The 14,076-nt window shown below is 58.2% G+C and overlaps 3 protein-coding genes across 8 annotated transcripts in view; 2 read left to right on the top strand and 1 right to left on the bottom strand.

Annotated features, from left to right (window-relative positions):
• Window positions 1-479: 479 nt before the first annotated feature.
• Window positions 480-3,531, top strand: LOC134141671 (uncharacterized). The gene has a single exon (XM_062578032.1). It carries the CDS (start codon window positions 745-747, stop codon window positions 2,695-2,697), a length of 1,953 nt encoding a protein of 650 aa, XP_062434016.1. The 5' UTR covers window positions 480-744; the 3' UTR covers window positions 2,698-3,531.
• A 977-nt stretch (window positions 3,532-4,508) lies between these two features.
• Window positions 4,509-7,701, top strand: LPXN (leupaxin). Its single transcript, XM_062578034.1, has 9 exons — window positions 4,509-4,605; window positions 5,104-5,210; window positions 5,355-5,410; window positions 5,633-5,738; window positions 5,826-5,981; window positions 6,072-6,245; window positions 6,325-6,406; window positions 6,885-7,033; window positions 7,164-7,701. Exons 1-9 carry the CDS (start codon window positions 4,593-4,595, stop codon window positions 7,428-7,430), a joined length of 1,110 nt encoding a protein of 369 aa, XP_062434018.1. The 5' UTR covers window positions 4,509-4,592; the 3' UTR covers window positions 7,431-7,701.
• Window positions 7,702-8,989: 1,288 nt separating this feature from the next.
• CTNND1 (catenin delta 1) overlaps window positions 8,990-14,076 on the bottom strand; it is a 38,334-nt gene continuing 33,247 nt past the window's right edge. For 4 of the 6 annotated variants that reach the window (XM_062577728.1, XM_062577727.1, XM_062577726.1 and 1 more), the window contains 7 exons: window positions 13,450-13,600; window positions 12,981-13,173; window positions 12,754-12,868; window positions 11,957-12,044; window positions 11,559-11,606; window positions 11,330-11,427; window positions 8,990-10,901 (listed from right to left, as the gene is read on the bottom strand). In XM_062577728.1, the coding sequence (XP_062433712.1) occupies window positions 10,890-10,901; window positions 11,330-11,427; window positions 11,559-11,606; window positions 11,957-12,044; window positions 12,754-12,868; window positions 12,981-13,173; window positions 13,450-13,600 (705 nt within the window). In that variant the 3' untranslated portion in view covers window positions 8,990-10,889. The other 2 variants (XM_062577729.1, XM_062577731.1) reach the window with 2 other exon arrangements.

Here is a 14,076-nt window from a genome sequence, read left to right as displayed (position 1 = left end):
AGGCCGCTCCCTGGCTCTTCTCGCGCGCGCGCGCCAGGCCGCGCAGGCGCCGCCGCGGCTGCCCCGCGCGCTCGCCCCCCCCGCCCCCTCCCGCCCCGCGCCGCTGGCCGCGCGACCTCCCTGCTCTCCGAGCGCAGCCCGTTCAACTGCCACCCCGCGCGCCGCAGCCCCCCGCCCCGCCCGCGCCGCCGCCAGACGCGGCTCCGCCGGGCACTGCCGCCGTCCTACCGCCGCCGCCGCCGCCTGGGCCCCTCGGGCTCCCCCCGAGTCCCTCCGCTTGGCGGGTGAGGCCGGGCAAAGGCAGCCGCTGGGCTCCCCCTTCCCGCGCGGCCAGTCCCTTCCCGCAGGGCTGCAGCGCCGCTCGCGGTCCCGGCGAGGCTTTGGGGCGGGTGGAGGGGGGGATTTGTTTTGGCTGTCGCTTCTCCTTTAAGAAAAAAAAAAAAAAGCCCCGTCGGGCGGCGGGTGAAAGTCGGTGACAAAATGGCGGCCGGCGCAAAGGGGGCGGGGCTTGGAGCCGCTGCCTCCCCACTTCCGCTGTGTCTGTCCCGCGCATGCGCAGCGCCTGCCGGGAGCTGTAGTTCGCCCCCCCCACCCTTCCCCGCGACGGCGGGCTGAGGCCGGCCGGAAGCGCCTGCGGCTGGCCGGAAGCGGCCAGGGAGCATGCTGGGAGCGACTCTCTCCCCAGCCTAGCTGGGGCCGGGGGCGGCTGCTCGGGGGGCGGCCGCCCCTCCGCGGCCCGCGCCCATGGATGGAGACAGGCCCCTCCGCGGGCCCAAGCAGTGCCCCTGTGGCAGGAGGATCTCAGTGACAGACGAACACGAGCGCTGCGTCCTCTGCTTGGGGGCGAGCCACAGCCTGCGTGGGTGCTGGGCTTGTGCCAGGATGGCCCCTTACGCGGCGCGGCTTCGCCAGGAGCATCTTCACTCCCTGCTGCAGGCACATCCCGGCGGGGGTGCAGTCCTGCCCCCTCGGCAGGTGAGCGGCGGGGCGGCGAAGGGGAAATCTGCCAAGCGCAGGCGTGAGCTCGCCTTCCCTGCCGAGAGCCAGGACTCCTTCCCTGTGCTTCAGCCGGGGACGCAGCCTTGCCCCCCAGCAAAGCCTGGAAAGGCAGCCCCACTGAAGGACCCTGTGTTGTTATCTCTGCAAACTGAGTCACCTCCACATAGCCAAACTTGTGATGTACCAGACAACACGTGCTCCCCCCAGAAGAAGCACTGTCAAGCAAGAACTAAACAGAACCTGAAAGCTTTGAGCCCACCAACGCTGAAGCCCCCACCTTCAGGCAGTTTGGTGTCCAAGTCACAACTCCATCCCCTCCACTCAGTGTTGGGACCAGAACACCAATCTGGAGAATCCCAGTGGCAGCGTATGCTCTCAGACCTGGCCAAATCCATCCTCTTAATTGCTGAGGCTGCTTCAAAAACCGGAGAGCCACCCCCAGAACTTGCTACCAAACCTTTGGTAAGTCCCAGTGCAGCTGGGATGCTTTTGGAACCGAAGATTGTGTCTGGACCCCCAGAGCCGACCCACTCACCGAACAAAGTGGCTATCTCTGTTCCTATGCCCCCTCTGCCAGTGGTGCCTGCACAGCCGCTGTCACCCCCCTCTGAGTCAGTGTCCTCTCACCCCACCTCCCCATCGGTATCTTGCAACTCGTCCAGCTGGAAGCCAGATGTCACCTTGAGGGATGATGACTCTTGCTGCATTTCCTCCAGAGAGGATGATTTGATTGATTTTAGCCACCATTTTAGAGCAGAAGACCGTCAAGATAACATTTCCACATCAGAAAATCTGTCTTTCCCCCAGTTCCTGGAAAGACTGGCTAAACTTGTTGGGTTTCATCTAATTCCATTCCAGGAGTCTACAGGGAGCCTCATTGATCGGTATCTGGATCAAAAGCCCTCCTGCAATAGAGTTGCCATGCCCTTACATCCTATCTTGGACAAGCTGGTAAAGAAGGTGTGGCAGACACCCCACACGGTTCCTCCTGTGTCCAAGGAAATTGAGAGAAAATACATCCTCCTGGAGGATGCAGCTGGTTACGTCTCTCAACCCGCGCACGAGAGCATGGTAGTTGAGGCGGCAATGGCGAGGGAAAAGACCAGCTGCGAGCACAGTGCTGCGCCCCAGAACCCAGACCTGCGACGCCTCGATTCATTTGGCCAGAGGGTTTACCAGTCAGCAGCCGCAGCCCTGCGGGTCGTGGATTATCAAATCTACATGGCCAGAGGGCAAGTTGAGCTCTGGAAGAAAATTTCTGCACTAGCAAAGCCTCTTCCAAGGGATCAGCAGCAGGAGCTCCAGAACATTGTTCTCGAGGGCATGGACTTGGCAAGGCACCAGGTGCGAGCAGCCTTTGATGCGGGAGAAACAGTGGCAAGAGCTGCTGCGTCAGGGGTGGATGCCCGGCGGTCGGCTTGGCTGCAAGCCTCTGGCTTCCATGAGGAGGTCCAAACGAAGCTTGAGAATTTGCCCTACACAGGGGAGAATCTCTTTGGGGAACAGGTGGAAGCTACTTTACAAAGAGCCAAAGAAAGGCAGGCCACACTGCGTTTCCTTAGGTCTGTGTATTGCCCCTCGGCTCCCCGCAGTGGGGTTGGGAAAGGGAAAGCTCCACTCCACAAGCCAGCTTTCACTTCCACTGTGGGTTTCAAGGGTGTGCAGTGCCCTTCTGGGAAGGGTGCCCCACTGCAGTAGCAAGATGAGGTGCTCTTGATCCCCTTCTCTACAGACGGCAAAAATAAAAGGGAGTTTGAAGAGCCCAACACACTTAGCAGGCATTCAGTAAGCCAATACTCATTAGCAAGATAACTCGTTCTCTTTTTTTTCCTCTATAGCTTTTGAGTTGAGTCATAAGCATTATGTATGGCTAGAAAATCACACTTAAAAACAAATGTATGCATACAGATTTCCATTCCTCGGCTCCTAAGAGTGCTCTGATAAACCATCTCACTGTGGAAAGCAGCATAGGGTCTGATTCCTCTTGGCAAAGGGATCAGGCCATGGGGAGAAGGAATACAGCCTAACAGGAAAAGTTAAAAAACAGGAACAAAAAAGTTCAAGATACTCACCCAGGGATTCTGGGTCCCTCCCAGACTAAGACAAGAGGCTGCTGATGCAGCCTCCCGCAGATGCTACAGCAGGGTAGTTTATCAGCAGAAGCTTTTTTAAAAGGTGATCTGCAAAGTTTCTCCAGAGTTGGTTATCTTGGTTGTTTGAGACTCATTTTCATCAAAGAGGCTGGCTCTTCCTTTTGTCAGCTTAACGTCAATCTGTTAATTTTGTCTCAATGAAAATGTATCCCTCCCTTCTAAAGACGGAAATCTAAGTAAAAGTTTGGGTAACGTTTGCTACTGCTGATTCTGTTAGACGTGGATGAAAAAATTCTTTCTCTCTCCGAGGATATGTCTGGATGGAAAATTGATTGGCATAACTTTCCAAACTAACTGTTCTGCTGCAGTTAACCCGTACTCTCTGCTGTGAAATGACTTTACATTTATTCTTAAATAAAATCAATTTTATTTCAGACTACAGAGCCTTGCTGTGGGAAGTTATTCTCAGGGTAGCTATCTTGATTTATGTCTCCTTCGTCGCTAAGGCGTGGGGTTGTTTAAAATGCCATGGTTAATCTACTGCACTGAAGTAGAGCCCAGCTTAGAACACAGCTTGGCTGTTCGCAGCTTCTGGGCTTGTGTCTTATAACATGAAATTTAATAATAGGAAATTACAGCTTTGGATGCTTGTTTACACCAGAGCTCACATCATTACTGGGAGTGGGAGTAAATCACTGAGAGGTCTAAAATAAACCCAAATCCCCCATAGGCAGGGTGTAATTTGCAGATAGGATATGTCTGAAGCAATGGTCTTTATCTCAGAGTATCAGTAGGGGAGCAGCACAAGCAATGCCTCTGCTCGTCTTTCAGGTAGCTCTTGGTTCTGCCCGTCTTGAAACAAGTCACGGGACTTTGGGTTCAGCCTCCTGTGAGGCTTTTACTGAGACAGAGCCCTGCTGAATGTCCCAGCTGTGGGCAGATAACAAGAGAGCTGCTGCTGCTGGCATGGCGAGCATTGGTAATGAAACACGAACCTCAGCATGACAGCTTGCTAAAAAAGGGCTTAGAGCAGCCCTCTCCCACCCTGATGGTGCCAATGAGCTCAGTAGCCTGCAAAAACGGGTGGGCAAGAACCCGTCAACCTGACCTGTGCAAGAAGTGTTCAGTCCTCAGCTGTATGAGGTGGTGCAGCGCCTCGGACACGTTGATTAGAGAGAATTTTGTAGACCCCATGAAGGTGATGAAGGTGGAAGGAAGGGGCTTGTCTCAGCCTTCAGTGAGACAGGTCCAGGGCACCATCACACCTGCCTTTGGGGGTCACTGACCAAAACTGGGGGCTTCTGCAGTACACCCCGCTCCCAGCACATGAGCACCCATCAGCACTCGCGACCCACAAAAGAAAAAGGAAAAAAACGAAAACAACCCTGAGCAACACAAACCCCAGAGGAAGCAAAGCCAGGAGCGGAACTGAAAGTGCGTGCGCAGCGCAGCCCTTGCCACGGGCGCCTTTCCCCCACGCCGCCGCCCTGCTTATCTGCAATGGAGGATCTGGGTAAGTGAAGTCCACCTCAGGGGGGGCGGCCAGGGCCCCGGCAGTCACAGGCACCAGGAGAGGCAGCGCGAAGAGCGCCCAGAGGCAGGAAGCAAGCTCCAGCAGAGCTGAGGCTGGTAGCCATTGGCACCCCCTCGGACAACAAGCGATGAGCAGTGTCAACCTCCAGACTCGGGGACGCCATGGGGGCACAAGGAGATGGGCTGGAGACAAGCTGCAGCAAAGGTCCCGGGGTTCCCAGGGTCCATCCAGAAGAGGAGCCACCCCTAGCCTAGGTGCAGGCAAGAGTCCCATGCACAACACACCCCAGGCGGAGACCAAGGTCCCAGGCTGAGCATCACTAGGGCTCTGGGGCTGGTGGGGGGGGGGGGCCGGATGGGGCCACTCAGGGCCGTTGCGACGCCGACGCTGAGCTGCTGCGTGCTGGGACGCAGAGGCTGGACGGAGAGGCCACCCGCTCGGCAGCCACTGTGCCCCGACCTGGCTCTGTCCCCACAGATGCTTTGCTGGCTGAGCTGGAGCAAAGCTCGGCCGGGCAGGATGAGGCCCCCGCCAAGCCCCAAGCCCGCGCTGGCCTGCCGCCGCTCGCCTCGGCAGCTCCCAAGGTAACGCCGAGGCTGAGACCTCGCGCCGCTCGTGACGCAGTTATGGGGGTGCCAGGCACCCCCCTCGCCCCCTGGCCCAGCTCTGCTCACGGAGGGGCCGCAGCGGCAGGGGACAGCGTCAGCCGCGCGGGTCCGGCCTTGCAGGTGCGGCCGGCGTCTCGGGTGCAGCCTGCCGGGCCGGATGTGGGCACCGTCTACAGGTAAGCGTGGCGGTGCCCCCCGGCTTGCGGGCGCTCCTGCGTCTCCTCCTGCCCCCCAGACCGGAGCGTTTTGGCAAGCCAGGGTTGGGGGGGGGGTGGGTGGCATCGCATCCTTCATCCCCTCGCACTGCTTGGGGGGGGGGCGGGGGTCCCCAGAGCGCACCGCTGCAGCCCCCCATGCTGAAGGGCTGGGGCGCCCGGCTGTGCCCACCTCTCGCCTAGCAGCCCTATGCCAGTGCCCCAGCCGCCGCAGCCCTCGCCAGCCCCCACGGCGGCCGCCCGGCACCTGGACGAGCTCCTGGCCGACCTGGGCCAGATGCAGGGCGAGGTGAGTTCGGCTCCAGCGGGTGGGGGGGGCGGAAGGGGGGGTCCTGAGGGAGCCCGGCCTCACCGCGCCATCGTGCCTTCCCCGCAGCTGCCGGCCGCGGGGCGAGGAGCTGGGGCGGCGGCGGGGGACGCCGCCTCGCTGGACGGCATGCTGGGTGGCCTCACACGGGAGCTGCAGGAGCTCGGCATCACGGCAGCCCCCAAGGGTGCCTGCGCCGCCTGCCGCAAGCCCATCGCCGGCAAGGTGGGCCCCCCGGCGCTCGCCCTCCCTCGGCACCGCGCAGCCCCACGTCGCAGCCCCACGTCGCATTGCCCCCCCCCCCCGTCCCCGCAGGTGCTGACGGCACTGGGCAGAGCGTGGCACCCCGAGCACTTCGCCTGCGCCCGCTGCGGCCAGGAGCTGGCCGGGCGGCCCTTCTTTGAGCGGGCCGGGCAGGCGTACTGCGAGGAGGACTACCACGAGGCCTTCTCGCCCCGCTGCGCCTACTGCGCGGCGCCCATCCGCCAGGTAGGGCAGCCCCCAGGGCCAGCCCCCGCGCATCCCCCCTCTGCCCCCCACCTCGCGCCCACCTCGCCTCTCCCCGCAGAGGGTCCTCACCGCTCTGGACCAGACCTGGCACCCGGAGCACTTCTTCTGTGCCCACTGCGGGAAGCTGTTTGGAGACGACGGTGCGAACCAGCCGGGAGGGCTCAGTTCTGATCTTCTCCTGTCCCTATCGACCCCTCCGCCCCCGTCCCAGGCACCCCCCTTATCATCCCAATCCTGGGCCCCAATTCTCCCCATTCCATGCATCCCTGTCGCCCCGCCCCACACATCCCCCCTGTCCCAGGCATCCCCATCGCTCCCCATTGCTTCCGTCCCAGCAGCCGCTATCATCCCCATTCAGAGTGCCCCCCATTGCCCCCCCCATTATCCCCAATCCTGGGCACCCAAGTTGCCCCAGCCCTAGGCATCCCCATTGCTTCCCATCACTCTCCTGTCCCAGGCACCCCCATCCCAGGCATCCCCATCACCCCTCATCCCAGGAACTGCCATTCCCCCGTTCTGGACACCCCCATCAGCCCATCTTCCCCAGCCTGGGCACCCTCTTGCCCCTATCCCCGGGGGGTGGACAGGCTCCCGAGCGCCCGTGCCGCCGCCACGCAGGTTTCCACGAGCGCAACGGGAAGCCTTACTGCCGCCTGGACTTCCTGGCCATGTTCGCGCCCAAGTGCCAGGGCTGCGAGCGCCCTGTGACGGACGACTACCTGTCGGCCCTGCAAGGCGTCTGGCACCCCGAGTGCTTCGTGTGCGCGGTGAGCGGGCGGCGGGTGCCTGGGGAGCCCAGCCCCGGGGGCGCTGGGCGCCTTCCCAGAGGGGAGGCTGGTGCTGTGCCCCCCCCCCCCCACACACACACTGCCTCCGTCTCTCCCCCCCCCCCCGCAGGATTGCCTGGCCTGCTTCGCCAGCGGCTCCTTCTTCGAGCTGGAGGGCCGGCCCTACTGCGAGCTGCACTTCCACCAGCGCCAGGGCAGCATGTGCCACAGCTGCGGGCGCCCCGTGGCCGGCCGCTGCATCACCGCCGCCGGGCGCAAGTACCACCCCGAGCACTTCATCTGCACCTACTGCCTGGGCCAGCTGCAGAAGGGCACCTTCCACGAGCGCGGTGACAAGCTGTACTGCCAGGCCTGCCACAACAAGCTCTTCCTGTGACCAGCGCAGTGGGGGGGGGGGTGGGGGGGTGTGTCCATCCGTCCATCCCCCAAACGCACACACGGCACCCCCTGCCCTGGCCGGCCCTGAGCCCCTGCACTGCTCCTCAGGGCCTTGCCCCACAGCCTCAGCATCATCCCCTCAGCCAGGCATCTCCGGCATCGTCTCCCCGTCGCCATGGGACGCCCCTCTTGTTTTCCAGCCTGACGTCGTCCCTGTCCTGTCCCCTTTCCTCCCCGCTGTCAGCAAAGGAATAAACAGCCCGGCTCTACCACTGCTCCGCTTCCTTCCACTGGGATCTCGGGCCAGCTGGTTTTCGGTGCCCTGGCCAGGCTGGCCCCAGGGAAAGGAGGACCAGGCCTCATCCTGCCTCAGCACACGACGGCCAGCGGCTGGAGCCCACCCAAACACTGCCTCCTTCCCCCACGGACAGGTTACAACCTGACTATTCACGTTGTCCACCTGCCTCCCTGTGTCTCCCACCTCCCCAGCCACGATCCTGGCCATCCTGCCCCGCCAGACAGTCACCAGCCCGAGCATCTCATTCCAAGAAAGGGTCACTGCCCCCTTTTTGGGAAGGCTCAATAGGGAGCCAAGAGCATCTCCCAGGGGCTCTGGCCCACGCAGCGCTGCTGTGCCCAGCCTTCCGGTGGGTGGCTCGAGAGCAGCTCCGCACGCGAGGTGCAGGAAGCAGGCTGGCTGCCTTGCAGCGCCTGGGAGCTCTTAGCAGGGGCGTGGAGGGGGAGATTTTTCCAGCCTTCTCTGCATCTTGCTTCACGCACAACCCCCCTCAGCAGCTCCCTCCCACCCTGACACTGCCCTGAAGCAAGCGTGCCAGAGAACTTCCCCAGGATGTGCCCCACCAGGCTCCTACCACCACCTCTGGAAGTCACCCACCTGCTGAGGAAGGGTTATCCCCCCCTCCCCCCCCCACACACACACACACAGCTCATCCTCTCCCTACTCCCGCATCCTTCCCAGATTCAGCCACACTGGCAGCCCCCAAGAAACTCAGGGTTTCCAGGCAGCAACAGCACCGGCCTTTGCAACAAGGCAATAGTTGCAGCTGTCATCCATGGCCGTATTGCCCCACAGTAAGGCAGGGGGCTGAGAGGAGGACGAGGGCTAGAGAACCTTTTGGAGAACTGCAAGTCTAATGCTTCTCACCCAGAATAGTTGCATTTTTTTTGTGCTTTTTTTTTTGTGGGGGGGGGGGGAAAGGGGAGGGGGGAAACAGCTGCAATTCAAGCACCAGTCGCTGCACAGGATGTTTGAAACCAGTTTCACCCAAACACAACACTAAGAACCCATTTCCTATTTTAGCCCACAGTTACAGAGCAAAAGGAATTGGTTTAAGGCCCCAGTGAAATCTTTCCAAAATGAGAACAGAAGGAAGGTTTTAAAGCTAAGTTTAAGCAGAAGCCAGAGAGTCATGAGTAAGATCTGCAGCAGTATCTTGTCTTGAAAACTAAATGAAAGATAAAAACAAGGGAACAGCATAGCCCTCTGAAGAGCCTGGCACATTTCACTACTCATTAACACACACACAACTCACTGCACACACTTTAAAAACTTTATTTATATAAAAAAATCATTTGTTTTAAAAGTGTTACAAGAGTGTGCACAGGAATCAGACAATGAACAGCAGGTTCCCCCTGGCTCCCCTCATTCCTCCCCCTGCAGCCAGCTGCCCCCACCCCAGGCTGGGACACACACTGCCCCTGGGAGAGCCAGAGCAGAAGAGGGAAGGGGGAAGCTTTTCTTTTTTGGTTCATCTGGAATTAAAAATAATAATAAAAAAAATTAGTGTTTTACATACATAGAAGAAGGAAGAGTTAGACCCCAGAACAAGACCAAACTGAGTTGAGATGAGGCTAGAGCCAGATCAGACTCACAGCCACAGAGTAGGGAGGTGCTTTCAGGGAGGGGAGCAGGACAAGAGCGAGAGGCACAGATTCACGCACACAGCCGCCTGCCCCTCCCTGTGCAGTGTGCACGAGCTCTCAGGGAGGACAGCACCCGTAATGGGGGGGTCCTCACCTTGAGCTACAAATTGGGAAGGGCTCCAGCTACAGTTTGCAGCCCTGCAAGGCTTCCAGTTGCAGAGGGAGCCTGAAGTTCCCCAACTCTCCCTCCCCCCCCCCCCAAAAAAAAAAAAAAGATTGCAGCACTTAAGTAGTATACCCCCACAAGTAGAGGGGACAGGCATATGGCTCCCCAGCTCCTGTGACAGTCTGTTCTCCAGGGGGCAGGTGAGGCCCCTGCTCCCATCAGCCAAGAGCAGCAGCTACCTGCAGACAGCTAAGGCTCCAGGCAGTGAAGGGAAGCGCTCGGCCCTATCCAACACCTAAGAAACACCTTGTCCCAGCTAAGCTGGGCAGTACGATTCAGAGAGCTACTTCACAGTGGCAAAGAAAGGCACGTGTCAAGAGAAAGTGAGAGGGGCACTGCTGCGGTCAGCCTGTGCGTGGGGGATGTGGGGACGAAAGGGGGTGGATCCTGGCTTTACCTGCTCACCACCTTTGCAGCCCTGCCAGTGCCTGCTCCACCCACCCAGCACAAGGCACACCAGTACTTGAGCCAGTCCCTAAGAAACCTCTCCCCAAAGAGCCCTGCCGCACCCCTTCCTTCAGCAAGGAGGAACCTGGCTGCCCTCCCACACGGGGAGGCCCATCCCGCTCCCACAGCACGGACTGTCTGCCCACATTAGGATCCCTCCTCATGCAGTCATCTGGGTGGGAGGGGCCAGTGACCCCATCCAGGCCTCTCCACTCCCCTGATCCGGAGCAAGGCTGACAGGTCAGAACCAGATTCCTTCCCACATCCCTAAAACCTCATCTAGAGCAAAGCAAGACAAGTTATTGCTGTTTTTCCTTCCCCACATTCCCCCTTGACTCCCAACTTTGGCCCCCCCTTGCCCAGGCCCCATCACCACCAGGGAGGGATGCTCCAATTGTCCCCACAGCCTTGGTTGAAGGGTGATCCCGCACAAAAATATATCCTATAGGCAACAAAAAGAGGTTGCAGGGAAGGTCTCAGTCCCTGCCCCTCAATGCAGGTCATGCAGGCATCTCTCCAGCCAGAAGGAAGGCATGGGAGAGAAGGCAGTTTCTGGTGAAGGCAGATCTGGAGTCTTTTTTGCAGCATCCACGCCAGTTGATCCGGCGCAGTCAGGCAGGAGCGTTTACTCCCTGGAGGAAGGAGGTGACGGAGGACAAGGAGGAAGAAATTGATAAAAACGTCTCAGAACAGGGAGGTGCAGCTGTTTAGGGGAGGCAGAGAGGCCTGGGCTGCCCCCACCCCAGTGGCAACCAGGCCATCATTTGGCTGGCTAGTTGGCACAAACAGTCCAGCAAAAAACCAAAAATAAGACAAGGTAAAAATCAGTCCATTCCACCACGAGGAGTTATTATATATAATATATTATCAACCCAAACTGAGTGGAGGCAGGGACGGCAGCTAGATCTTCTGCTGTGGAGAGAGAGGAAGAGATGTTAGCATGCCTAGAGAGCAAGCAGAGATGTGTGATCCCAGCCACTGCTGGATCAGGCAGCAATTGTAGGCAGCAACAATCAGAGCAGAATTTGGCTGGCCAAAGCACCCCTAATTGAGAAAGCACAGCAGGATCTGTCAACGCTGTTCAGACTGGGCAGGGCACTGTGGGACATACCGACACAGGGTAAGACATGGCAACATCCTCCTCCGCCTCCTCTACCTCAGGCTGCGACTCCTCCCCCTCCTCCTGCTGCAGACACAGGGGGGTTAGTAGGGATAACGGAGCAAGGGAGGGTTAGTTGCAGGAGCCCAGTTCTCCCCTCCTCCTGCCAGCCAGGACAGTGTCATCCCTCCTACCCACCCCTGCCCAGTTCACTCTCCTCTCATGACAAAGAGCCTCTCACCATCAGCGGTGCTGCCTTCACTGACTCCATATCTCCAAGGTCACCAGATCGGTCCAATGTCCTGCTGTGGTCCCTCTCATTGAGTGTGGAATAGTTGTCTGGAGCAGGATAGAAGACAGTCAGAGTGGACCACCTTGACAGGAGCCTGCATCTTCCCCAAGGAGGCAAGCTTTGCCCCTTTCTGGTACACTGAGCAAGCAAAGCATCCCTCTTGCAGCCCCTCTCCTACCTGGTCCCATGTTGCTCATCTGGATCTCCTCCCGGGAGGATTTCTTCTCTAGAAGGATGGAAGAACAGCAGGTCAGACACTGCCCCAGCAGCCAAGAGCAGTGCTAGGACCCCCCCAGCCACCTGAGCACAGACCAAGTTACTGCATTGTTGCCCCAGAGGTGTTACAGGACCTATGTAAACTCTGGCCATCATTTTTAGCAGTGAGAAAATCATATGAAGCCTAGGCCAACAGCTTTGTGCAAGTAGCCACAGCTCCCAGGAAAGCCAGGGAGTGAGAAGCAGGGAGGGAAGGAAGGCTGGCAGTTCTGGGTACCCACAACCTAGGAGAAAATGGGGGGGGGGGAGCAGACAGATGTTCCCATGGCCCAGAAGACCCTTGCTAAAGAGGAAGCATACCTGCTTTTTGGTTGCGGTCGATGAGAGGCAAGGTGCTGTCATCAAAAGAGTTGCCTCCCTGGGTCCGAGATGTGTTGCTTAGGTTCGCCTGGAATACCAGATAATTACTGCTCAGATACTGGCAGATACCCCTTTCCCATGGCAGAATATAGCCCCTCCACCCCCCCAAAACCAGGATGAACCAAGGAACACTACCCCTTCCACAGCCCAAGAGCAAGGGCCAAAGCAATCAGACAGTGCTCTGGATCCTCCAAGGCCTGGTAGACCAGAGAATATTAAATAGGCTTTGATTTGGATGCTGAACCTCTCTTCCCCTAAGAGCAAGGAAACTAGCTACTTGAGCCCTCAGGTGCACCCACAACACCCACACAAAAAGGCAGAGCTTGTCAGCAGCTGGGTCATGGCAGCACCCAGCACATAAGAGGCAGAGAGTCCCAGCTTTTGAGGAAGACACTGAGCACTAAGCACCCTGTTTTCCAGCACTGTCACAATAGCATTAACACTGCATACTTCCTTGACTGCAAATTTGAATGCTCATGTGTAGGACAGGGGCCTACAGCTCTGCAGAGCATTTCTTTAGCAGAAAATTTTTCTATCAGCCATCCACCGGCTAGCAGTAGACAGGACAATTTCAAGAAACCTCAGTACCACCAATGAGAGAGAAGGAAGTAAAATCCCACACTGCTACGAATGAAGTCCTAGAGCCACCCTTCTACCTGTAGCACTCTTCCTGGCACAAGATCCTACCCACTGCCTCAGCCTGCAACAGACCATTTTCCTCTCACCCATCCCCGTACCTGGAAATCTGACTTCTTCCAGCCTTCCTTCTCCAATGGCTTTCGCAGTTCTTTATAGCCCCAGACTGTCTGCAAGACGAGGGCAGCAGCTCTGACTTCTCTCTCAGAGCGGTTTCTAGAGAGATGCAAGGGAAGAGATATTTGGCAATACTCTCAGCCTTGAGGAAGCCTCTGGGGAAGCCAAGTGAAGAGAATCTCCTTCTCCGCCTTCATACCACAGAGCCTACCCAGATTTGTTGATCAGCACCAACTTCTCAATCCCCTGCGTTTCTCGCAGCTTCTTGGCAGCCTCAAGGTTGTCCACAGTGACTTCATTGATGGTGTTGAGGATTGACACCACTGTGTCCTCAGAGAGATTTCTGGCTGGCATCTGCTGGCCTCCAGGCAAGTTCTTCACTAGGTTGGGGATGGCATGTTTACCTGAGAAGAAGAAAGCAGGGCATGAACAGGAGAGGAAAGTGGGGGCTCAAGTCACTGCAAGAGGATCGCAAACCACCAACAGCTTTGGTGCTTCTCTCAATGGAGCCCATCACATGCTACTCGGAGAGGACAGACCCTGGCCATTGATGTGTGTGGGTGATGCCAGGCCTACACACTTCCATGGCCCAGGATCTAGAGAGGAGGTTCCTGCCTACCCCAGGTAGATGGGGAAAGCATGACCAGCCCTTACCACACCAGGCATGTCACAGCCCTCACCTATTAGCTCTTTGTTACGCAAGTCGACAGCCAGGTTGCGCAGGGCTCCAGATGCTGCTTTCACAACACGCTCACTGTCGTTGGTCAGGAGCTCAGCAATAGCTGAGAGCCCCTTCTCTTGACGAAGTGCTGCACGGATGCATCGGCCATACTGCAGGGGAGAGAGGGTAGAGCACCACGGTGTAACCTGGGCAGGCACAGCTTTTTTCTGCTCCTGGCAACAGGGACATGACTGGAAGCTTCGCAGTCACCCTTGATCTTAGCAACAAGGATCTCTGGCTTCAGCTTAGCAGGGAGAGAGATTATAAGGGCTTCATTCCTGCCTGAGGATGAAATGCCTCATGCCTTCAGCAAGAGCAGGAAGTCACCCTCCGCATGAGAGCCATTCCAAGGCTCTCCTAGACCCAAACAGACATGAGTCTGGTAACACAGCAAACGGAGGTAAACAGTACTGAGCCCTACCCTATGGCATCCAAGGGATATATGGCCCATAGCAGTGCTAGACCCAAAGGATACACATCTCTGGCACTACCAATCAGTTGCCACTTATGCTGTTGGACCTTTGGCTCTGACAGGGCAAAGCTGGGCAGCAGATGCTCTGGAAGATAGACAGCCACCTTCTCCACC

The sequence above is a fragment of the Rhea pennata genome, chromosome 5 (genome assembly GCF_028389875.1).
Source record: "Rhea pennata isolate bPtePen1 chromosome 5, bPtePen1.pri, whole genome shotgun sequence".
NCBI classification, from domain to species: Eukaryota; Metazoa; Chordata; class Aves; order Rheiformes; family Rheidae; genus Rhea; species Rhea pennata.
The sequence above is the reverse complement of the archived record's forward strand: the minus strand, read 5'-3'. Positions and strand labels throughout refer to the sequence as shown.

Coding starts and splice junctions, on each gene's coding strand:
- LOC134141671 (XM_062578032.1), top strand. CDS start 745: ATGGATGGAGACAGGCCCCTCCGCGGGCCCAAGCAGTGCCCCTGTGGC.
- LPXN (XM_062578034.1), top strand. Junction 5,411..5,632: donor GATGTGGGCACCGTCTACAG/GTAAGCGTGGCG, acceptor CCTCTCGCCTAG/CAGCCCTATGCCAGTGCCCC. Junction 7,034..7,163: donor CCGAGTGCTTCGTGTGCGCG/GTGAGCGGGCGG, acceptor CCCCCCCCGCAG/GATTGCCTGGCCTGCTTCGC.